Raw genomic sequence first — 26570 nt, 5'->3', positions numbered from 1 at the left:
AAGGAAGAAAGGAAGGAAGAAAGAAAAGAGAAGGGAAGGGAAGAGGTGGGAAGAGAAGAGAAGGGGAGGGAAGGGGAGAGGAGGGGAGGAGAGGAGGGGGGAGGGGAGGGGAGGGGAGGAGAAGAAAAGAAAGAACAGGTATTCAAAGCAGCAGGAAAATTCAACCCTTAGGCAGGGAGAAAAGTCAATCAACAGCAACAGATTCAGAAACAGCACAGATGGTAAAGTTATCAGACAAAGATGTTAAAACAGTCACACACTCCCTAGATTCCAGGAGGCAGAGGAAAACAAACCTAATGAGGAATAAAGTGGAAGACAAAGAAAAACCTAAAACTGAACTTCTAGACATGGAAAATACATCAAAAATGAAAAATATACCAGACTTCCCGTGCAGTGGTTAAGAATCCACCTGCCAATGCAGGGGACACAGGTTGAGCCGTGATCCAGGAAGATCCCACATGCCGCAGAGCAACTAAGCCTGTGCACCACAACAACTGAGCCTGCGCTCTAGAGCCTGCAAGCCACAACTACTGAGGCTGCGTGCCACAACTACTGAAGCCCATGCGCCTAGAGCCCATGCTCCACAAGAGAAGCCACCACAATGAGAAGCCCGTGCACCACAATGAAGAGTAGCCCCTGCTCCCTGCACCTAGAGAAAGCCTATGCGCAGCAACGAAGACCCAATGCAGGGGAAAAAAAAAAAAAAACCACACCAAGACACATCATAATCAAACTGCAGAAAATCGTCAATAAAGTGGGAAAAGGTGGAGTGGGGGAAGCTGTCAGAAAAAGAAAATGACATCTAGAAGAAAGATAAAAGTAGCAGCATACTTCTCAAATACCACACAAGTGAAAGGTAGTGGAGTGACATGTTTAAAGTTCTGAAGGAAAAATGTCAACCTAGGATTCTATATCCAGCAAAATTATCTTTCAAAAATGAGAGAGAAATAAAGACTTTTTAGATAAAAGCTAAAAGAATTTATCACCAGCAGATTCACAGTATGAGAAACCCAAAAAAAAGTTCTTTAAGCAGAAGAACTAGATGAAAATTTGAAGCTACATAAAGGAATGAAAAATAATAGAAATGATAATTTTGGTAAATATAAGACTTTTCCTTTTGTTTAAAGAAATCTCTTTTAAAAATTGCTTAAAGCAAAAATATTTTATAACATATGTAATAGTAAAATGTATAAAACAATAGCAAACAGGCTATGAGGGAATAAATGGAAGAACAATAATATGGTTTTTCTTGTACTCTACATGAAATGAAATATAACTTTTGAAGTTAGACTGTGACAAATTAAAGATGTTCAGTGTAAATCCTAGAGCAACCACATATACAAAGAAGTACAACTGAATTTCAAACTTTGTTTAGGATGTAGAAAGCTGAAAGAATGTTGCTTCTACCCTGAAAACAAAAAAAAAAACCACATTTAATTTGTAAAATTATGTCTTCTTACACCCTTCAGAGACCTAAGGACACAGGGCAACTAACTAATACAATATGCAAGGAAAAATAGGGAGAAACAAAATGTGAGCACTTACTTACACCAGATGCCATACAAGCCAGTAAAAAAATTTCAGCTAAAATTTTTAACAAATTGCAAAAGTTCAAGTGTGGGTTACATCAGGAAAACAGAACCCCTGGAAGACACAAAAGGAAACTGTATCTGAAGGGACACAAAGGGAAACTGCACCCTTTGCCACCCACCCCCTTCTCCAAAAATTTCATGAGGAGCTCATTAAGAAAGACTGGGGGAGGGGTGAGAAACCTGAAAAAGTATCCTTTCATGGTGCAAGCCTAGGGGAGGGATACCAGTAGCTGTGGGAAAGATATGAAGCCTTGCCTGGAGCCTTCCTCTCTCACCTATAGAGCAAAAATGTTAAGCTGCTGCTAGAAGGGCAGCAAATTCTGTTGTGTTTAGGGTACAGATGAAGACTCGAATCAGTTGGGAAAAGCCAACAGAAACGAACAAACAAAACAAAAACAAAACAAACTACCCCTGGTGTAGGGGCAGGATGCTGTCCTGGGTCTAGATCCTACAGCTGGGGCAGGGGTAAAACCACTGAGAAGACCTCACTCTGAAGACTCAAACATATTGCCCCTAAGAATGAAAATGCATCAGAACAACAGAGAATGGCCCTTTCTCCACTCCCACCATTATCACCAATACAGCAAACATTCAATCTACTCCTGGGGAAGGGTAAGCGCATGGAAAAAAACCCTTTGGTAAACCAGCCACCAATCTAAACACAAGGTAAAGAAGGCAATTTTATGCCTGTAGTGCATTGATTTTAACTATTGTAGTAATAAGATCCAAACCCAGTTCAATCCCCAATTAGATTGATCAACCTCCCCAGCTAAAGGCCTAACAAAAGACCAGGTGTGCCTAATTCTAGGCATAAATACTCTACTGTCCAACATGAAATGTCCAGCTTTCAGCAAATAATTGAGACATACAAAGAAGAGGAAGAAAAAAGAAAAAAAGCAGACCATCAACAGACAAAACAATCAACAGAACTAGACCAGAGATGTCCCAGATGTTGGAAATATTAGAGAATTTAAAATAACTATGATTAATATGCTAAAGGCTCTAGTGGAAAAGGTGGGCAACATGCATGATCAAATGGATAATTTCAGCAGAGATGGAAACTACAAAAATAAAAAATGTTAGAAATTAAAAAACACAGTGAGAGATAAAGAATACTTTTGATGGGTTCATCAGTAGACTCAACACAGCACAGGAAAGAATCAGTTAACGTAAATCAAAAGAAGTTACCCAAACTGAAACACACACACACACACACACACACAGAGTGGTGGAAAAATTAAAAAACAGGATAGAGCATCCAGGAGCTGGGGAGCAGTATCATAAGATCTAATATATGTGAAATTAGGACACAAATAGCTCAGAAAACACAAACCAGGATAACTATGAAAAAGGTATCCCCAGAAGTTAATAATGAAGATAAAAAAGAATCATAACTCAATCCAAAAGAAGGCAGCAAAGAGGAGAAAAAGGAACAAAGAGAAATGGGACAAACAGAAAACTAGGAAGATGGTAAATTTACACTCAAACGTAGCATTAATCACATTCAATACAAAAGGCCTAAAACACCAAATAAAAGGCAGGGATTGTCAGAATGGATTTTAAAAAGCAACATCCAATAGGTATATTAAGACACTTGCAAATTTAAAAGTAAAAGAACAGGAATAGATATAACATGCAAATACTAATCAAAAGAAAGTTAGGAGAGACAAAGTAAGTATCAAAGTAGACTACACTACAAAAAATAAACCAGAGATAAAAGGACATGCTTCAAAATGATAAAGGCATTATTCCATCAAAAGGATGTAACAATCCTAAATGTGTATGCACCTAATAACAGAGCTTCAAAATACATGAAACAAAGTAGTTCCCAAAACTGGGATGTATGTAATGGGATTGTATGTAACTGGGATGTATGTAATGATTGTAAAAATGATCAAAGAACTCAGAAGAAGAATGGATGAACAGAGGAAGAAGTTAAAAATTTTTAACAAAGATTTAGAAAATACAAAGAAGAGCCAAACAGAGATGAAAAATACAATAACTGAAAAGAAAAATACACCAGACGGAATCAGCAGTAGATTAAATGATACAGGGGAAAGGATTAGCGAGCTGGAGGACAGAGTAGTGGAAATCACTGATGCTAAACAGAAAAAAGAAGAAGAAATAAACACAGTTTAAGAGACAGTGGGACAACATCAAGTGTACTGACATTTGCATTATAGAAGTCCCAGAAGGAGAAGAGACAGAGAAAGGGGCAGAGAACATATCTGAAGACATAATAGTTGAAAACCTTCCTAACCTGGAAAGCAAACAGATCCAAGACTAGGAGACACAGAAAGTCCCAAACAGGATCAAACCAAAGATGACCACACCAAAATACGTTGTAATTAAAATGCCAAAAATTAAAGATAAAGAGAGAATATTAAAAGCAGCAAGAGAAAAGCAGTAAGTTATGTACAAGGGAACTCTCATAAGGCCATCAACTGATTTCCCAGAAGAAATTCTGCAGGCCATAAGGGAGTACATAGAGTTATGAAAAGCAAAAGCCTACAACAAAGAATACTCTACCCAGGAAGACTTTCATTCAAATTTGGAGATATCAAAAATATAATAGACAAGCAAAAGCTAAAAGAGTTCAACACGACCAAACCAGCTTTGCAAAAAATGTTAAAGGGACTTCTCTAGCTGCAAAAGAAAAGGCCACAAATAGAAACATGAAAATTATGAATGGAAAAAGCTCATCTATAAAGGCAAATATAAAGTTAGTAAACCAATCAAATTCAAAGTTAGCAGGAAGATTACAAGACAAAGGTAGTAAAACACCTATACTCACAATTAGCAGTTAAGGGGTACACAAAACAAATAGATGAAAATATGTCAAAAACAGTAACTGTGAGGGGAGGGGAGTAAAAATGGACGGTTGTTAAAATGCATTGAAATCGAGAGATCAGCAACTTAAAATAATCACACACACACACACACACACACACACTCTCTCTCTATATATATAGCTATATATAAACCTCATGGTAATCACAAACCAAAAATCTATAATACATACACATACAAAAAAGGGAAAGAAATACAAACATAACGATAAAGATAGTCATTGAATCACAAGAGAACAAAAGAAGGAACAACAACAACAAAAGAACTACAAAAACAGCCCCAAAACAATTAACAAAACAGCAGTAAGTACATACCTTTAATAATTATTTTAAATCTAAATGAACTAAATGTTCCAAACAAAAGACATAAAGTGGCTGAATGGATTCCATATATATGTTACCTATAAGTGACTTGCTTCAGATCTAAAGACACACACAGACTGAAAGTGAGGGGATGAAAAAAGGTATTCTATGCAAATAGAAATCAAAAGAAAGCTGGGATAGCAATACTTACACCGGAAAAAATAGACTTTAAAACAAAGACTTTTACAAGAGACAAAGGACATTACATAATGATCAAAGGATCAAGCCAACAAGAAGATTTAGCAATTTTAAATATATATGCATCCAATCAAAACAGTATGGTACTGGCACAAAAACAGAAATACAGATCAACGGAACAGGATAGAAAGCCCAGAGATAAACCCATGCACCCATGGTCTCCCAATCTATGACAAAGGCGGCAAGAATATACAATGCAGAAAAGATAGTCTCTTCAATAAGTGGTGCTGGGAAAACTGGACAGCTACATGTAAAAGATTAAATTAGAACATTCTCTAACACCATACACAAAAATAAACTCAAAATGGATTAAAGACCTAACTGTAAGACTGGATTCCTCTAAAGCTCTTAGAGGAAAACATAGGCAGAACACTCTCTGACATAAATGGCAGCAATATCTTCTTTGATCCACCTGCTAGAGTAATGAAAATAAAAACAAAAATAAACAAATGGAACGTAATTAAAGTTTCTGCACAGCAAAGGAAACAATAAACAAAAAGACAACACACAGAATGGGAGAAAATGTTTGCAAATGAAGCGACTGACAAACAATCTCCAAAATATACAAACAGCTCATGCAGCTCTGTATCAAAAAAACAAAAAACCCAATCAAAAAATGGGCAGAAGATCCAAATAGACATTTTTCAAAAGAAGACATACAGATGACCAAGAGGCACATGAACAGATGCTCAACATCACTAATGATTAGAGAAATGCAAACGAAACTACAATGAGGTATCACCTCACACTGGTCAGAATGGCCATCATCAAAACAATCTTCAAACAATAAATGCTGGAGACGGTGTGGATTAGAGGGAACCCTCCTACACTGTTGGTGAGAATATAAATTGGTACAGCCACTATGGAGAACATTATGGAGATTACCTAAAAAAAAAAAAAAAGAGCTACCATATGACCCAGCAATCCCACTCCTGGGCATATATCTGGAGAGAACCTTAATATTTTTTTAACATCTTTATTACAGTATAATTGCTTTACAATGTTGTGTTAGTTTCTGATGTATAACAAAGTGAATCAGCTATATGGATACATATATCCCCATAGCCCCTCCCTCTTGCGTCTCCCTATCCCACCCCTCTAGGTGGTCACAAAGCACCCAGCTGATCTCCCTGTGCTATGCAGCTGTTTCCCACTAGCTGTCTATTTTACATTTGGCAGTGTATATATGTCAGTGCTACTCTCTCACTTTGCCCCAGCTTACCCTTCCCCCTCCCCGTGTCCTCAAGTCCATTCTCTACACCTGTGTCTTTATTTCTGTCCTGCCCCTAGGTTCGCCAGAACCATTTTTCTTTCTTTTTTTTTTAGATTCCATATATATGTGTTCGCATACAGTATTTGTTTTTCTCTTTCTGACTTACTTCACTCAGTGTGACAGACTCTAGGTCTATCCACCTCACTACAAAAAACTCAATTTCGTTTCTTTTTATGGCTGAATAGTATTCCATTGTATATATGTGCCACATCTTCTTTATCCATTCATCTGTTGATGGACACTTAGGTTGCTTCCATGTCCTGGCTATTGTAAGTGGTGCTGTAATGAACATTGTGATACATGACTCTTTTTGAATTATGGTTTTCTTAGTGTATATGCCTAGTAGTGGGATTGCTGGGTCATTTGTTAGTTCTATTTTTAGTTTTTTAAGGAACCTCCATACTGTTCTCCATAGTGGTTGTATCAATGTACATTCCTACCAACAGTGCAAGAGGGTTCCCTTTTCTCCACACCCTCTTCAGCATTTATTGTTTGTAGATTTTTTGATGATGGCCATTCTGACCCGTGTAAGGTGATACCTCATTGTAGTTTTGATTTGCATTTCTCGAATGATTAGTGATGTTGAACATCTTTTCACGTGTTTGTTGGTAATCTGTATATCTTCTTTGGAGAAATGTCTGTTTAGGTCTTCTGCCCATTTTTGGATTGGGTTGTTTGTTTTTTTGATATTGAGCTGCATGAGCTGCTTGTATAGTTTGGAGATTAATCCTTTGTCCGATGCTTTGTTTGCAAATATTTTCTCCCATTCTGAGGGCTGTCTTTTCATCTTGTTTTTGGTTTCCTTTGCTGTGCAAAAACTTTTAAATTTCATTAGGTCCCATTTGTTTATTTTTGTTTTTATTTCCATTACTCTAGGAGGTGAGTCAAAAAGGATCTTGCTGTGATTTACGTCACAGTGTTCTGCCTATGGAAAACCATAATTTGAAAGGATACATACACCCCAATGTTTATTGCAGCACTATTTACGCTAGCCAGGACATGGAAGTAACCTAAATGTCCATCAATGGAAGAATGGATAAAGAAGATGTGGTACATATATACAACAGAATATTACTCAGCCATAAAAAAGAACAAAATAATGCCATTTGCATTGAAATGGATGGACCTAGAGAGTGTCATACTGAGTGAAGTCACGGAGAAAGACAAATATCATATGGTATCACTTTATATGTGGAATCTAAAAAAATGGTACAAATGAACATATTTACAAAACAGAAACAGACTTAGAAAACAAACTTATGGTTACCAGTGGGGAAAGGTTGAGGGGGAGGGATAAATTAGGAAGTTGGAATTAACATATACACACTACTATACATAAAACAGATAATTAGCAAGGACCTGCTGCATAGCATAGGCAACTCTACTCAGTGCTCTGTAATAACCTATATGGGAAAAGAATCTGAAAAATAGATATATGTATAACTAAATCACTTTGCTGTACACCTGCAACTAACACAACATTGTAAATCACCTATACTCCAATACAGGGACTTCCCTGGTGGTCCGTGGTTAAGACTCCACACTTTCACTGCAGAGGGAACGGGTTCGACCCCTGGTCAGGGAACTAAGATCCCACATGCCACACAGTGCAGCCAAACAAATAGACAAAAAGAAAGAAAGAAAGAAAACCAAAAAACTATACTCTAATATAAAATAAAAATTTAAAAAATAATCACCAAAAAAAAGCCCTGAAAATTAGATCAGGTGAATTGAGACTTATAAAGGTCTCCATAAAACAGAAACAAAAATTTGTGGCAGCCCTAAATAATGAAGCTAACAAGCAAGCAAACATCTGAGGCAAGGCTTGCCTATCTGTGTACAGAAGGGACTTGGGGAAAGCAGTAGAAAAACATTCTCTTTTTTTTTTTTTTTTTTTTTTTGCGGTACGCGGGCCTCTCACTGCTGTGGCCTCTCCCGTTGCGGAGCACAGGCTCCGGACGCGCAGGCTCAGCGGCCATGGCTCACGGGCCCAGCCGCTCCGCGGCATGTGGGATCTTCCCGGACCGGGGCACGAACGCGTGTCCCCTGCATCGGCAGGCGGACTCTCAACCACTGCGCCACCACGGAAGCCCAAAAAAGGTAGGTACTCTTATCCACGTTTTACAGAAGAAACACGGAGCATTTAAGTTGCCCAAAGTGACACAGACAGTACACAGAAAAGCTGCGATTTGGACCTAGTTTGCCTCCAGTGGTTATTTACACTCATAATCACTATACAACACTGTCTCTCTAGAAAAACTGGTATGAACTGAAACAGAGGTGGCAGAGATGAAATTGATGAGCTGAGGTAGGATAAGAGTTGATCTGAAAACAAATGTTGTGAATCAGGTCCACCCTTTATGTTGTGATCTACCATACACTTTGATGGGTTCTAGGTCTGTCCATAAAAGACAGAATCCTGGCAGGCTAGCATAATTCTAAAAAATTCAATACAGTATTCTATCTAGGATTAGGGACATTCACTATGTATGAGAAACAGTTACACCCTTCTCCCCCACCAAAAAAGTGTAACAGATAATGTAGTTTACACAAAATAATATGAGGCTAAATAGTAAGCAGGTTAAAGAATAAACTGCAACTATATTCAAAGATATTCTAAAATATAAAGGTCCCAATTTTTTTCTAGTGAAAGGCAAAGAGCAGAACCATGGGTAGTGGTGCTAGTCTTAAACAAGAAGAGTAAGCACAGTGGCTACACAATGAAAATGTCGAGCAAAGGCAAGAATCTATTCATAAACATTACAGACACGTACACCTGTCTCATTTAGTGCCAGACATATATACGGGTTCATTTCAGTAGTGGAGAGCCAGCATGGAAGAGGGAATGCCATTGAAAGTGCTTGACCAGTGTACTGTGCTTTCCTCAGGCTGAGTGGTCCTCGACAGTCTCTTTGAAGTAGACTCTCCTTGCAATATCTTTGGAATCACAGCAAAGATTTCATTTTCCAAACCATAAACAAACGTGGGGGGTACTTAACATTAACATTTATATCAGCTGTTAAAATACAAGTTTTCCTGAAGATCTACGTGGGTGAATCAGGTAGAAACGGGATACCCTGGGCCTACTTATAAGCGATTCTATAGAATGAGAAGCAAATAATGTATTCAGTCGATAAAATATTAACTAAAAGTTGATTATCTGTAGTAAGTAGTAAAATACAAGGTGGGATTGCATTTAACTACGTATATCAAGGCTCAGAAGTAATTCCAACTCTGCTCCTTGTGCTTCACCTAAAGTTATTTTTGCAGCTCCTTCCACAGCATGTGATTTAGAGTCTTACGTTTTAGCATAGTTCATCCAGTTCTTTGTCCTATATCATGTGTCCCAAGAACTATCTGCATCGATGTTCAGAATGATGGTTCACTGAGAAGTAGCCAAAGGGAGAATAGTAATATTAGAGAGTTTTCCATTCATATGGTTAAAATTCTACAATAGTAAATAAAAGCTTAACTCTCAACTATTTGGAAAAGCCATCCATTCAGATGGAATTTATATTTCTCAAAGATTCCAGATATCTGAGGTCCTTGGGTACAGAAATATTAATAACATTGTAATTTCCAAAGACTGGCCTTGTCCCCAACAGTCAGTGAAGAGAGTTTATTTGAACACACAAGTGTAATGATTATAAAGATTATGTAGATATAGTTAAATGTAACAAGATATTAGAACAAATATTAATGATTGTATAGTTTATTCTTATTGTATGGTAATCTGGCAAAATTAGAATAACATAGAATTACTTTTATATGATCATATCAATATTTCTACCATTTTCCCTTAGTTCTCTAGCACAGGCGATTTCTATTTTTCACCACTTTGAATTCCACGTGTCCCCTAATCCAGGGATATCAAAAAAAGTATCTGTATTACGCTTTTCATCCCATTAATCCACTCTTGTGTCAGTGGTTCAACATCTCTTTTTTTTTTTTTTTTTTTTGCGGTACGCGAGTCTCTCACTATTGTGGCCTCTCCTGTTGCGAAGCACTTCGGACGCGCAGGCTCAGCGGCCATGGCTCACGGGCCCAGCCACTCTGCGGCATGTGGGATCTTCCCGGACCGGGGCACGAACCCGTGTCCCCTGCATCAGCAGGCGGGCTCTCAACCACTGCGCCACCAGGGAAGCCCTCAACATCTTTTATAGGCACAATTTCCCTTCACCAAGGCAAGCTCAAAACAGTAGAATTGTAGGTTAAATATAGTGGCTATAAAAATGTTTTTCCTTGTTTTACTTTTTAACTGAGCTTCTAGGAATGTACTGTGGCAAAAAAAAAAGAAGAGACTATATCTATAACCTTCATCAGTGTTGAAGTTCTTCTTGATAAAGTGCACAGTTTAAATTTCATCAGACTCATGAAAAGATAAAGGTCTTGGATCAGACTGCCCAACAATCAGGGATTCTAGGACTGCCTACCTCCCCATCTCTTCTGCCAGGAATCTTCATCTTAGGCTTCCTGTGAACACATGCCATACTTCCCTCTCTCCTTTTTATCCCCCTACTCTCCTCACCCAGTGAGGATAATTCTCAGAAGATTCCATGACCAGCACAGCATATCCAGCTTTTCCTTGCTCTCTACAGAAAAGAATCAGCCGTAGGGTTTCAGACATCAAAGATCTTAGCAAAGCAGAAATTACAGGGTGTAATGTGAAGATAAAAGACCCAGGAAATAAAATTTGGAAGAGGGAAGAGTAGAAAAAGTCTTTTTTTCCAGCAAAATAGTAAAGGAGGAAACAAGAGGGTGATGACAGATGGAAGAAAGAAAAGCATACTAATTAGTCTGAACATTTATATAAAGTAACTTGCACAACATGCATTATCACATTTGAGCCATACACAAACAAGGTGGATCAATAACTGATCTTAAATCAGTTTTTAAACTAATGGTACAATGCAAAGGGAAAGAAAAGTCCTGAATGCTTTGGTCAGGCAGTGCCAAGTCCTACCCTCCATACAAGTCACCCACTAGTCATTCATATCTTTGTGCTATTTCAGTAGGTCTCTGAAACAAAGTCTAAAGCAGGCTTGATCTGGAAGGGAGCTCTCAGAAGATTTCCGCCAGGGTTCTAAAACCTGAACAGTCAGAATTCCAGTGCAGCCCAAGGCTGCTTTCCAGGCTGAGCTAGTGGGAGATAATGCAGTTAAAAAGAGTAAAAGATAAAAGTCTCCCAAATTTTTTAGAGTCAGGCATCTCTAGTCCCTATAGCTCTGCTTTACTGACGGCAGAAACTGATCAAGAAAGAGTACCTTCTACCAGCTTGGACTCTATTACTTTCCCCTGATGCCTTGTGCTTCATAAAGGATTATTAATTATTAAGGTTATTAACCCTTGAATGAAAAAGACCTAAGAGATGGTTACAGCTACACCAAGTTAATAAAAATCATATAATTTAGGTACTTGCAGAAAAAGCCCTAATTTTTCTGCCTTTTTATTGGGATAACACTTTCCAATATTTTATTGGGATAATAATATTTTCTCTTCAACATATCATGAAGACTGATTAATTTCTGAAGTGTTTGAAACTGCAAATGGCTTAGAATTATAATAATGTACATAGGCCTGATAGTACACAAAATGGGGGAAGGGCAGGGGTGAGGGAAGCTGTGGATTATAGTTAATGACTGCTTCTGGAAACTACACATTCATATAAATATTTGGTCAATTAAATAACTAATTTAGGACTTCCCTGGTGGCGCAGTGGTTAAGAATCTGCCTGCCAATGCAGGGGACACGGCTTCGATCCCTGGTCTGGGAAGATCCCACATGCCGCAAAGCAACTAAGCCCGTGTGCCACAACTACTGATGCCACGTGCCATGGCTACTGAAGCCCATGTGACTACAGCCCGTGCTCTGCAACAAGAGAAGCCACTGCAATGAGAAGCCTGCGCACCGCAACGAAGAGCAGTCCCCACTCACCGCAACTAGGGAAAGCTTGCATGCAGCAATGAAGACCCATCACAGCCAAAATAAAAATAAAATAAAGTTAAAAAAATAACTAATTTAGTCAACGAATGGATATTACATATTGCCTAGTGCACACTGCACACATCACTGCTATCAGAATTGCTTTAAAACGATTCTTTTTTTGTTTTGTTTGTTTTTGTTTTTTTTTTAATTTTTGGCTTCATTGGGTCTTCGTGCTCCATGGCATGTGGGATCTTCCCGGACCAGGGTTCGAACCCGTGTCCCCTGCATTGGCAGGCGGATTCTTAACCACTGCGCCACCAGGGAAGTCCTAAAACTATTCTTAACTCATCAAATATCTCTATAATGTTCCAAATGCCTTCCCATAGCCTACTACTAAATGCTTCGGCCATTTCTTGTTATTATTCTTGACAAACATTTCATGTGTGATGAGGTAAAGGCCAGTGACAACAAACCCTGGGTACTCAACAGTTTGAATACCCAGTCTTATTAACCTTCATGTGAGTTTCTACAAGTAAGGTATAAAGTTTTCTGAGATCCACACAGATATAGTTAACACCTAGTACTTTGTGTCTACTATTGTTCTAAGCATGTTATAATAATAATTCTCAAAACAAGCCTATAAGGTGGCTACAAGCAGCTTCGTTAAAACACAGGGAGCAAGGGAGTTCACGTAGCCATTATCAGCAATGATCAGTTTTTATCTAAAATGTCCACATGCATTGAGAAAAATATCTGAACAGTCAATAAACAAAAATAAGTTTCCTATAATTAAAGTTTTCACATGTAATAATATTGGCTTCCTAGCTATGGTAGACAAAACTTTTGTTCCCCTTCCAATTAATGTACCCCAAATTGGTTCAAATTTTATCTGTCAGTAAGAATTCAAAAGGAAAAGTAAATATAAATTAAATTAACACCTTTCTTTTAGACTAGGCATAGATAGCTAACGTATTGGCTTCAATACCCAGATAAAGTGTACTTAGGTCACAAAAGTCACTAGAATCCTACCACCATTATATGTAGGAACATACTGGACTCTTTTTTAACCTTTCATTACCACTATTTGGAAAATTTCCAGAAAGGTTTAAAAAGAAAAGTAAAAAGGAGGAAGGTGAAAAGCTGCAAAGTTCTTAAGAGTCCTTCCATTTGAAGAAAGGCTGAAGAGTCCATACCGGGACTGAACCCTCCTGAGGCGGTGTGAAAACTTACATAATACACAAAGACCTGAAGAGCCAACTAGAACAAAGTTACATGGGATTTTTTGAGAAGTAGTAAATTATGGACAAAAAGCACTATTTTCCTTTCAACTCATATGGAGGCCTGGGATACCCACAGGATTGTATCTTGCAGAAAACTACGTAGAAAATGCTAAAATGGAGTCAAAAATAGGTGTTGCTGTTATGCCAGTAAACAAAAATTAATTTATAAGCTATAGTTGGTCTATTGGTGATCTGATTTAGGAAAGAAGATTTGAGAAGACTAAGCTTTTCCTTTCCGGTTAATTTTTGTAGGCCCTAACTGTTCCTCGATTTATGACACTAGCATTCTAATGATATTCTCCAACTGTCCAATTCAACCTTTGTGTTGTCACTAATCATCTAAGTAATAGAGAACCTTCAAGTGTTTGGTTCCCTGATACAGGGTAAAGTCCAAACTCCTTAGCACTGCATGCTACCCTCCCAAATGCACCATTCACAGGCAGATGCTTCCTTCACAGTCACCTCATGTCCCTAATCAAACACGTCTGTCTCCGTGGTGGTCAAATCTCAAACCTAAGCTGTGTGGTTTGACCGCTGCAGGTATAGCCCTAATTTCCTCAAAGTGCTATGAGGTTTAATGCTTCTGTATCCTTGCATATGTTACTCCATCTGGCTGGTATGCCTTTCTCTCCATCTCCCTGGTTCTTCTGTCTGATTAAATTCATCCCTGAAGACTCAGTCTCACATAATCTGAGAAGCTTTTCTGACATCCTCATCCCTAGGTGGGTCAGATGCTCTTTGGACACTGGGCTGTATTCCCCCACTAGACTATGAACTGTTTTACCACTTTCTAGGTGAGTGACCTTGGACAAGTTCATTAATTTCACTGAGTCCGCTTCTTCATATAAAGAACATTAGCAATCATTTGCTGCTATCACTATGAAATAATGAATGTGAAAAAAATCACTTTGTAGACAGTCAAGCACGGTGTAAGCATTAACAATCTTATCATAAACCAAAAGAACACACAGTATTCTAGGTGAATATACTTCAGTTGATCTAAAGGTAAGATTCATCTCTTGGTTTCCAGGCCTCTCCAAGGATGCCCTGCATTTTATCCAACTTTATGACTCCAATTAAGTCCTTGTGCTTCTATCTTCAAAGGAAAAAAAAAATCTATCATGATGTCTAGGTCATCTGAAGAAAAGACTTAGTGGGAAGCTCCTCAAGGGTAAGGATTGTCCTTTTTTTTTTCACCTTTCCTATTGCCTTCACAAGAGTACTGCATGATGTACAAATACTGGTAAAAAGGAAAAAGATGAATGAGTGAGTGCATACAAGCATATCCTGTCCTTAGTGAGCTTATAATCAAAAGGAGTGAACGATCTGACAAGTCCCATATGAATCTGGCCTGTGAAAGTGGTAACAAATGCCTTCAATGTCATCTTAAAGTGTAGTAAGAAACTGAATTTCCTGCTATGCTTATTTTGTTTGGTGATTTGATACATCTTGTAATTGCTATCTTAGTGACTCATGCTTAACGTGAATGTTTTAACATTATAGAATCGCTTATGCAATTCAATACCTATTTTAAAAAATATTTTCTGCACTAGGCCCTATGAGAATATGAAGACAAAGGTGATGGACTTTGCCCAGAAGATGCTAAACATACAGAAAGGAAGCTAAGTCATCAATACATATAATTACTACAAGGCAGAATGTTGTAAGATGTACGGAAGACATCTGAGCTAGGCCACTGGGACCATAAAAATTATAGCTATATATCACAAATTACTGGGGGCCAATAGCTTCTGCTATTATAGAATATTATATACATGTATATATATAAAGCATTTGCTACATGCAATGGTGGATATTTCTGACGGCCTTCCTCCTTAACCTAATTACAAACCTAACTGTGTTGTTGTGTAATGAATAAGGACTTACCGTTAACACCTACATCACACGTGTGTACCAAGCACAGTTCCAAGGCCCTTAGGTATATTGCCTCATTTAATCTCCACAACAACCCTACGAAGTAGATACAGTAATCCCTATTTTACAGAGGAGAAAACCAAGGCATAAACCTTGTACCTTTTCAAGGTTAAGAGGCAAAAATGAAAAGATGTAAACAAGGACCTGAGAGAGAAAAACGAGTATTCCACATAGAGAGAGTGAGCGGACTCCACCTGCCACAAATGCTTCGACCAGTGCTTTCCACCTCTCCCAAACGCACCATTGGGAACAACCTATCTCCCTTCCCTTCCCGCCAGGGATTAATTTTCTTTTCCCAAGCCCATAACTGATTCAGATTCTTTTCCCAAGTCCATAACTGATTCAGATTCTCTCAAACGTTCCCAACCCAGAGGGCAGACTGGTATTTAAATCATAGGCAGTTCAGGGTAAATGAGACCGAATCAGATCCCGGGGTGGACGAAGCTCAGGTAGGATCACGAAATTAAAGCTTTGGCGCTGGCCATCCGTTCCTGGATCACCTCCAGGGGATGGCAGCAGCACCCGGCTGACCCAGGGGGCGCTACCCCGGCAGTATCCCCCAGGCGGCTGGGGTTTTGCCATCTGCTCGCTTTACCCTTCACCTGCCGGTGCTGCCTGCACGGTCTCCACCCTACTCGAACCAAACGCCAGGCCTCACGCGCCTCGCTCTCCCCGCGGTCAAGTTCCAAAGCCACCCGGGTGCGTGTCGGCCCCCGTAGAGGCAGCCCGTCCCGCTCCCTCCCCCGGCCGGCTACTCACGGTTCCAGTACACCGGGTAGCATTCTCCTTGGGTCACATCCACCTCGTAGAGGCCGCCCCGCACACACACCCGCTCGATGTTCACCAGCTCCTCCATCTCGCGCCCGTGCCCGGCAATGCGCGGACAGAAGCCGCAGACGCGGTCCTCGGCGTCGTCCTCCGCGGAGCTGGACGCCGGCCCCGCGGGGGAGGCCGGGCCGCCCACATGGTCGCCGTCCGGGTCCTGCGCCCGGGCCCGGGCCCCGGTGGCCTGCGGCAGGGTTCGGAAGGCGAGCTCGATGCGGAACGAGTCGTAGCCGATGAAGGGCTTCCAGGTCTTCTTGTCCTCCTTGTAGAACCAGCGCACCTCCTCCGGGCCCAGCTCCGTCACGACCTCGTAGCGGTGCCGGGCGGCCGCGCCGCCAAGCCGGGTACGCTTCCTCTCCCCGGGCCCCCCTCCGGCCGTCCCGCCGCCCCCCGAGTTCGTCGGGACCAGCGGCGACTGCTGCGGCGGGTGCAACGACGAGGAGCTGCCGCCGCCACCACTCTCGCCCTCGCTGTAGTAGCGCAGCGAGGAGCCCGACTCGGCCGAGCTGAAGTCATAGTTCTCGTCACTGAGGCAGGGGTCCAGCGTCAGGTGGTGGTTGTGGTCCTCCGCTCCCGACGCCAAATGCAGTCCGGGCTCCCCGCGCAGCAGGGCCAGGGGCACCTCGTCGTCGCCCGGGTCCCCGGCGGGCAGGTGGTCGAAGCAGCAGACGCTGCCGCCGAACGCCGGCTGCGCATCCGCGCCCAGCTCCCAAGCAGTGGCACCGCCGCCGCCGCCCCGGCCGTTATGCTCGGGGTTTCGGGGAGGCCCGTGGCCCGGGTAATTCATGCTGTGGAGATGCAGCCGGCTGCCCGGCCCGGCGCCGAGCCGTGGCCCACAGCGCTTCCGCCACACATTTAACGCCGCCGCCCTCTCCACCAGGAGTTTTTAATCTTTCAAATCCTGACCGGGGCTGCGGCGGCAGCGGCGGCGGCTCCGCCCCCACCGACGCCCCCGGCCGCCGCAGTAGAGTTCCGCCGCCCGCCCCATTGTCACGCAGCTCGACGTAGGCGGCGCTTGGCCCGGAGCCCCGCCCCGCCGGCAGCGTGTGCAGTCCCGGAAGTCCCTACTCAGCCCAAGCAGTGCGGGATCCGCGCCTCTTGCCCTTACCGCCGCGGGGGAGGGGTGAGCTCATGATTCCTTAATTCCCTTCACCTCCTCTCCCTTCTCCCTGCCGTGCTGCTGCTTCGGACACCGCCCTTCTGAGGGTCAGAGTCCAGGTGTGGAGAAGCAATGCGGGTCTCGAGCCCAAAGGCTTAAGCTACCCGTCGAGAGGGCCCTGGGAAATTGGATTCTCCTGACACTGGATTTGTGACCTTAGGCCTGCCTGCAGCCCCAGCTGGACCTTATCAATCACGTGGTTCTGGTCCCTCCAGAATTGTCGGCCTACGCGAGGGCACTCCACCACTTGCCAACTGATTGCTTACGTTGTGCCACCACTCCCACTCAAACCCAAGTCTAAATCTCCCTTCATATGCCATCTCATATTACTGCTAGTCTTGCAATACTTATTTCCTGTTTTCTCAACCTCATTGTAATGCCCCTGTTGGAGACCAAGTCTATATGTCTCAATCTCTCCCACACACAGTGGATGCACCGTCAATGTTGATTATAATGGTGTCAAGCACAGCCAGTTGTGATAGATTACTGGATTGAAAACCAGAAAACCAGGTTCTAGACTTAGTTTTGATAACTAACCACAGGCTGGTCACTTAATCTCCATCTGTTTGGTTTCCTCATCTGTAAAATTAAATGATTATTGGACTAGATGCTCTCTTAAAGTCTCATAGCAATGGAATTCTGTAACCTTTTTGTAAAAAATTAATATTTATTTATTTATTTGGCTGCGCCAGGTCTTAGTTGCAGCACATGGGACCTTTTTAGTTGCGGCATGCGGGATCTAGTTCCCCAACCAAGGATAGAACCCTGGCCCCCTGCAGAACTGGAACCTGTTCTCCATGCATCTCTGATTCTGTAGCTTATTTCCTGGGATCAGGTTGAATGCTGAGGCTCCCCTATGCGGTTCTTTTATATTACAAAAAAAGTTTTATAAGCCAATCACCCTATGTTAAAAATCCAGAGAAAAACAATCTCCAATGTCAGTATTCTCAATTCAAGATCAGACAATATTCAGTTTCTTTTTCCTCCATTTGTGATGGAATCAGATTGATAGAGCATTTTTTTCTTGCTGCTGGGATCTAACCTGTCAGAGATTGCCATTATTTAAAACAGGACAGTCTGGGACTTCCCTGGTGGTGCAGTGGTTAAGAATCTGCCTGTCAATGCAGGGGACACGGGTTTGATCCCTGGTCTGGGAAGATCCCACATGCCGCAGAGTAACTAAGCCCACATGCCACAACTACTGAAGCCCTCGCACTCTAGGACCCCCGAGCCACAACTACTGAGCCTGTGTGCTGCAACTACTGAAGTCCATGTGCCTAGAGCCGGTGCTCCGCAACAAAGAGAAGCCACAGCAGTGAGAAGCCTGCGCACAGCAACGAAGAGTTGTCCCCGTTTGGCACAACTAGAGTAAGCCCACGTGCAGCAACGAAGACCCAACGCAGCCAAAAATAAAAAACAAAACAACAAAAAAAGGACAATCTCTAGCTTGTATGTGTTTGAAAAAAGGCATTGCTTCCCATGGGCAGATACAAAACACTGTTGGCAGTCATGGCTTGGTAAGTAGAGCGTAGGCTGGATTTCTGCTCCAATTTGTGCCCTTGGCTGGATAATCTTACACAGTGAACAACCCGCCCAACTGGACACTGCAGCCCTGACTCAAAGCACATAAGATCAGAGCCCTTGTTTCTGTTTATATTGCTTTCTGAGTACCTGCATGTCAATTTCTTCTCCAGTCTTTCTGTGGACAACTTTCAGAATCTGAAATTAGCTCTGAGCTTTGATCTATTTGCTACCCATAACAGCATTCATTCTACAGTGTTTTGATGGTCACCTATGTGCCAGGTATCTCTGTGCTCGGTTCCAATACAAAAGAGAATGGGAGAGACTCAGTTCCTTCTTCAAGGACATTATTGCCTAGTGGGGGATACATACAAGTAAACAGATACATTATAGTACAGTGTGCAAAGTACTATAAAGGTTATTTAATATACGGGATATAACAACTTTTAAAATATCTCTATCCCTTTAGGTTTCTTGATGGACTACCTGTACAGCTACCTGGTCAGAGTATTTTCCTCTGTAAAAAAAAAGAAAAAAGAAAAAAATTATTCCCTTCCCTGTACTGAATGAATGTTCCTGTTGTTTAAATGTTGTGCTTATTAGGTTATGCTGCGAAGATTATCCTCTTGGGGACCATTGCCTAAGGCCACAATTTTTTAGGTAGCATGATCTTTCTTGAAGAAAATGTTGATCCTCAGAGATGATGAACAAAATCACTATCCATTTGGCAGGAGCAGGGAACCTCAGGTTCTGTCCTGACCTCACTATCTTGATTTAGACCTCGGTGAGGGCAGATATCAATCAGTATTTGTGGGAGTTAGTTGAGATTGCCTCTGTCTCTTGGAAATGAGCTGGGACCAGAAGGACAGAGCCATGTAGCCAACCTCAGGCTGACAGTGAATAAAAGATATTTGAAAGTATAATACCTAATTTCACATAACTGTATGTGTTTATTTCATTGTTATTCCTTAGCCATATCAAGGCAAAAGCCACAAAGCTGCTCTATTCAACGTCTTCTGCTTTAAGAAGTCGTCTTTTATCTGATTCTTCCTGCTACCACTATCCTACCTTTGCTTTCTAGAGCATCTTTTCAGATCACATGATCCTGACAAGAGGGGGAAGGGTTCCTCTATTCCAGTCCCAACCTGTTGGAACAGGTGTCAGGTGGGTCCTCACCACTCTACATTATTAGTGTATGCGATTCACACAGCAGTATCTGAACTTCCATGGTTGTATGCAAAGCATTTTATTTTTTTTTAAATAATTACCCAAGACCAAGCCTTCTTCCCATAAGCCAAATAAGTATGATCGATTCAGACTTTTGGCATTTGTGGACCCATGCTGCTGCAATAACCAGGTGGATGTGGAGCCAAGCCTGGAAAGTTCTCATTGGTTGGGAGAGAAAAAGAGGCAAAGCCAGCTGTTTTGTAGTATAAGAGACTGAAGCATCTCATCGGCACATCTTGCCGTGCTCCATTTACTATTGGGCACATGGCAGGGGCTATCTAGCAATAGCAGCCATCTTCCCCTTGCCGCCTCTCAAAAGTTACATGGTGCAATTTTGTGCTACCCTTCCCTTTTCTTCTCTCTCTCTTTTTTTTTTTTTTTTTTTTTGCGGTACGTGGGTCTCTCACTGTTGTGGCCTCTCCCATTGCGGAGCACAGGCTCCGGACGCGCAGGCTCAGCGGCCATGGCTCACGGGCCCAGCCGCTCCGCGGCATGTGGGATTCTCCCGGACCCGGCACAAACCCGTGTCCCCTGCATCGGCAGGCGGACTCTCAACCACTGCGCCACCAGGGAAGCCCGCTTTTCTTCTCTCTTAAAGGTTGTCCCTGTTGTCCATTTTAATCCATTTTCACCTGTGTAAAAATATTAGGGTTAGCCTTATGCCATGTAATTTATTATGAGCCAATAACCCACACCTGCACCTGAAATGGCTTTGTCCAAAGTATATGGCAGAATATTTAGAGTGAAGAAAGTCATATAACAATACCCTCCGTCTGCTGTATTTCCTATTTGATAAGCCATCTGCTACATTTAAATTTTTTATTTTAGGATTACTATTTATTTAGTTTCTTAAAATGTGAGTGTCTTAGTCTCAGGCTGCTATAACAAAATATAACAAACTGAGTGGCTTATAAACAACATTTATTTCTTATAGTTCAGGAGGCTAGTAAGTTCAAGGTCATGGTGCTGGCAGATACTGTGTCTGGTGAGAGCTTCCTGGTTCATAGATGTTGTCTTTTCATTGGGTCTTCACTTATTGGAAGGGGCTAAGGAGCTCTGTGAGGCTTCTTTATAAGGGCCTTCATGACCTAATCACCCTCCAAAGATCTTCACAGATGAAGATCTACCCACCTAATGCCATCACCTTGGGGATTAGGATTTCAACATATGAATTTTGGAGAGACACAAACATTCAGACCATAGCAGAGAGTGTCTTTGGTCACAGACTAAATGGAATGATAACCTAGCCTGAAGCAGGAAACATTCATTGAACCTGTATAAGATGTCTACAGAGTTTCAGGCATTATCCTAGGTCCTGCAGTGAAGTATTCAACTATCTAGAGGTATCTTTAAATAAACCCAGAATGCCAACTTTTTAGTTCCTGTGAGGAAAATATTGATAACTGTAACGCCACCATGACCACAGGAGTCATTCTTTCCCTAAAGGCAAATCAAAAGAGGAAGCCAAGTTACAATCAAAAGGTAGCTAGGCAAGCAGAAATAACGTAGGAATACATAATGAATAAAATCATTCATCCTTTTGTTTATTCTTTCAACAAATATTTATTGTCTAGTGCTATTTTGCTGATGGTTTGTTGTTTTTATGTTTAACTGAAGTCACGCTTAAGAGGTAGAATTATTAAGTGCATTTACTTAAAGATTTGCAAGAAGTCTGCCCACAAAACTGTACTTATCAAAACCTCATAAAATTTTTTTTATATTCCTTCTGAAAATAAAGGTCAATGGTATTGAAGGTTTATATACAAATGAAAGAAAATGTAAATCAATACAATATTGATGCTCAATGGAGGCAGCCGCAAAATCCTCAGCTTGTTTGTATCAGAAAGAGCAGATTTAGCTATTTCCCTGACCTTTCATTCTAGAAAAGTGAATTGAACCATAACCATAGGCTGCTGTGAGGTCTGCATTATGCATGCATTATAGATGCATTTGATGACGTTTGTGCTTCAGGGTTCTTTCCTATCTCACCCTGGGGCTAAACTGAAAATTTAGTATATAAACTGGAAATACAGCAGTTATATAGTATATAACTCATATGGGCCTTCAACACAAAGTAATTGATAAGCATAATATTAGGCTGAGAAAGACTTAAAAGCCGCATCATGTATGTGTATAGTTTATTCTGGTTTTCATATAACAAGAGAAAAAGGAGAGAAGAAAGAAGTCATGTTTCAGTAGGGATTTCCATTAGAGCAACTCTGGGTAATTTGCAGAGTGTTTCAAGGACTGAGTGGCAGAATCGATTCACTGTTTTTGCAACTGCTGCTTAAGAGTGTTTATCCTTACACCATAAAGTCAGCATTTCAAATATAAGGTTTCAGTTTGAATAATATATTTCTAGACTCACAAGCCCACAGATAAAACCTCTTTCACAACTTTCCCACCGGCTTTTTGACCCACACTAAACAGCTGTTAGGGTAAGGTCATTGATGAATTAAAATGGGATGGTAGGAAAGCAAAGTTCTTCAGGAATACAATCTTCTTCAAGATTTAACAACTTGCATTTTGAATACAAGAAATGAGTAACAACGGCCTTGCCTTTACACTCATTATTTCTTCACTCCTTATGTTTGATTAGTTTGATTCAAACTAATACTTAATCATCAATGAGAGCATACAAATAGTCCCTCATCTAAGTATTCATATTACCATGCTTCTCAAGTTAGAAATGATAAACCTTGATCACTCATATAACTGTACTTCCAGGTTAGAAACTATAATCCACAGGTGCTCTTGAGATAATTTTAATAAAGGCATAGAGGGACAGTGTATCAGTTCCCTAGGGCTGCCATAACAAGTTTCCACAAACCGAGTGGCTTAACACAATAAAAACTTATTCTCTCATAGTTTTGAATGCTAGAAGTCCAAAGTCAGGGTAGTTTCCTTCTGGAGGCTCTGAGCGAGAAACTGTTCATGCCTCTCTCCTAGCTTCTGATGGTTGCTGGCAATCCTTGTTTTATAGCTGCATCACTCCAATCTCTCCCTCTGTCATCACAAAGACACGCTTCTTCCTTGTGTGTTTGTGTCGCTGTGTATCCTCTCCTTATAAAGACGCTAGCCCTTGGAGTTAGGTCCCACTCTAATCCAGTATGACCTCATCTTAAGTAATTACATCTGCAAAGACTCTATCTCCAAAAAGGGTCACATTTTAATGTTCCAGGTGGACAAGAATTTTAGAATATGCAAACACAAGTGTTTAAACAACTTTGTTGAACATATATATATAAATAATGATTAGATTAATTTTTACTTGGAGAACTCTTGTATATGTAAATTAAAATGGTAGGTGTAGGGCTTCCCTGGTGGTGCAGTGGTTGAGAGTCCGCCTGCCGATGCAGGGGACATGGGTTTGTGCCCCGGTCCGGGAAGATCCCACATGCCGCGGAGCGGCTGGGCCCATGAGCCATGGCCGCTGAGACTGCGCATCCGGAGCCTGTGCTCCGCAACGGGAAAGGCCACAACAGTGAGAGGCCCACGTACCGCAAAAAAAAAAAAAAAAAAAAAAAGTAAGTGTAAAATCATAAATACAGACGCAGGAGTTTCAACATTCCAAATACTGAAAAGCATATGGTACAAAGAAGATTTTGCAAAATGTTTACTACAATAAGGGCAGTTATTCATTACAAAACAAAAATGATATTTGCAGAGGTTGCTCCAGAAAAAGTGGCTTTTGACTCATTCGGCCATTTCCATTCTCTGCCATCCAATTATCTGTTCATCTTCTCACCTACTCAAAAAGAATTTAAGGTGATTTCTAGAAGTGCATTCAAAGCAATGAATATAAGTGAAAAAATTGGATAAAGGGGAAAAGTGAGTTTAGAAAAATAAGAAGTCAGCAAATAAAATGTACAGGATAAATTCTCATGTATTTGTGAAGTAGAGATGGACCACAGTTTGGCTCTGAGCTTTCCAGTATATTAGTTATATGATCCATGGTCTTGATAAAATGAAACAGTTATTGATATCTTTCTTTATATACAAACAAGGAAATAAACATTATTTAGCAAAGGGAATTACTTATTTTCATCTTTAGAATTTTAGATGATAAATATATTATTGTAGTACTTTACTATGGATATTCTTTTCCGAAATTTCTCAGAGAAGTCATGGGTTTTCTACAGAACGTTTTGCGGCTTGGGCAATGGGAGAGAGTATCTTTCCTAAACACTTACAGAGACATAGTACTAGAAAATACAATTCAAACTGTATTATCTCTGTTTTGAAAACAACACAATAAGAACAAACAAAACAAAAAAGTAACCCAGAGTAGAAAGTATCTTGGCATTGGAATAAAAATAGCAAAATGGTTAAATAATCTATTGTACATCTGTGAAGCTATGGAACATTAGGCAAAGAGCAATTAAAAAGAATGTATTGGCACAGAAAGTTCTCCAAGTTGTATTACTAAGTGAAAACAACAAGTTACAGAAGAATTATCTGTGGTTTGATTGCATTTTTACATTAAAAACACAAACCCACACTCTATATGTGTATATAGACACATGTTTGTATATATTCACCTACATCTGTGTAAATAATTGGTAAAAGTTTGAAAGGATAAGCTGCAAATTACCCACATAGTTACTTCCGGAAAGAAAATGAAGTTGACCTTAAGTTCTATATTCATTGAACTTTATATAAGCATACATTTGTATGTTACTTGTATAATTAAAAAATTACTGTACTGATATTATCATCTTTCTCATATGGTCCCACCAGGGGCTTATCCTGTGTAAGTCTTTGCTCAGTTTTGATGGGAAGGACATTGCAAAGCTCAACCTGCTTCAAAATATTGATATTTCTTCAACAGCCTGCCATGGTGAGTCCTTCCTTCCTACCTGGTCTGATATACACCCATAATTTGAGGCACTTTCTTGAGTTATATAATAAAGGTAGGTGTATTGTTCTTGTATATGTACCGCTAAAGTGTGTATAACTGGTATGGCCAGGCTTTTCACTAAGTATAAATGAGGTCATATTAAGTTTTTAATGCACAAATTATTACTTAAGCTCCTACTGACTGGATTGCTAGTCAAACATTTCCCAAATATTTTCTGTTGTCCCCAAAAGGATGGCTTACATCTTCTCACAATCTGTTCTGTCCACTACAATAATCATCCTCGCCCACCACATTCCATTTCTACTGCTCTGGTAGCACTGTGTCTACCCACGTGTTCTTACTGGCCTCCAAGTATCTAAGGAACCTCACTGTCACCTTACTAATGGCGCCATCCTCTCCTGATATTGGCAGTAGCTTTGCCAAGTTGCTGTCTTCAGACTCTCCCCGAGCCTCTACCATCCAGGTGCCAGAGTAGTGCCAGGCTGAGCTGGGAGGAGAAGAGATCAGCCCTCTTCTGGGCTCTGAGAAACACCTTTCACCTGAAACTTAGAGACTCTGCCTAGAGTCACAAAGCTTCCCCTTCAACCTCTCCCTTCAATTTCCAGTCCCTAGGGCCAACTCTCAGTTCCCTTCTTCTTCCTGTCTTTCCCCTTCCCAACATAAAAGATGAAGATAAAGCCTGGGGTCAACTAGCACAGAACAGTATGTGCTCAGATTGGAACATGTAGCATCTGTGGTCAAGTTAATACACGAAAAAGGTCAAGCACCTTAATAGCTTCTCCCAAGAACAAAGGAATAGTCTCCGCCAAAGGCAAAGAAAGAAGTCTCTGCTTCTGGGTACAAAAGAAACTACAACTCTTATATGACAACGTTCTCACTTATACTCACTGTATAGGAAAACCCTCAACTTTCCCCCTTCCTCCTGTTAGGGGAAAACCCAGTTCTTCCTTACTGCCTTTTTCTCCTGTGTGTCTCCTTTACCTTCAAACAGAATGCTTCACTTCTGACACTTCTGGTCACCAAATACGTGGAGGTTTTTCCCACACCAAGAAATTCTCCATGACACCAGCTGGGTGTCCTACAATTTAACTCAATTCTGACACTATCTACCTGGAGATAGTGTCAGATCCTGCAGGTTAGGGGCTCAGTCCCACAAGCTGCCCCTCCCACCACACTTCAGATGCCAACTGAAAGTAGTAGGTTCCCAGGTTACCCACCACTTCTGTCTAACTTGGCTGCAAATGCAGATTTCCACAATCTCTCCTAGTTTTAATTTGCTAGAGTGGCTCACAGAACTCAGGGAAACACTTACTTACTTTTACCAGTTTATTAAAGGATATGATAAAGGCTACAGATGAACAGCCAGATGAAGAGATACATAGGGCAAGGGATGAGGGAAAGGGTCTAGAGCTTCCATGCCCTCTCTGAGCCCACACTCTCCTGGCACCTTCATGTGTTCACCAACTGGGAAGCTCTCCGAACCGCATACTTTTGAGATTTTATGGAGACGTCATCATGCAGACGTGGTCAATCACTAATTCCATTTTCATTCCTTCTCCCTT

At 41.0% G+C, this 26570-nt stretch overlaps 1 protein-coding gene across 3 annotated transcripts in view; it reads right to left on the bottom strand.

Moving 5' to 3' along the window:
* DDHD1 (DDHD domain containing 1) overlaps positions 1-17130 on the bottom strand; it is an 84587-nt gene extending 67457 nt beyond the window's left edge. For all 3 annotated transcript variants that reach the window (XM_082853068.1, XM_082853066.1, XM_082853067.1), the window contains exon 1: positions 16175-17130. In XM_082853068.1, the coding sequence (XP_082709194.1) occupies positions 16175-17027 (853 nt within the window). In that variant the 5' untranslated portion in view covers positions 17028-17130. The remainder of the gene's footprint in view (positions 1-16174) is intronic.
* Between the last annotated feature and the right edge of the window lie 9440 nt (positions 17131-26570).

Source organism: Leucopleurus acutus (genome assembly GCF_964270905.1).
Source record: "Leucopleurus acutus genome assembly, chromosome: 1".
Taxonomy (NCBI): Eukaryota; Metazoa; Chordata; class Mammalia; order Artiodactyla; family Delphinidae; genus Leucopleurus; species Leucopleurus acutus.
Note: the sequence above shows the minus strand (reverse complement) of the source record. Positions and strands in the feature narration are given on the sequence as shown.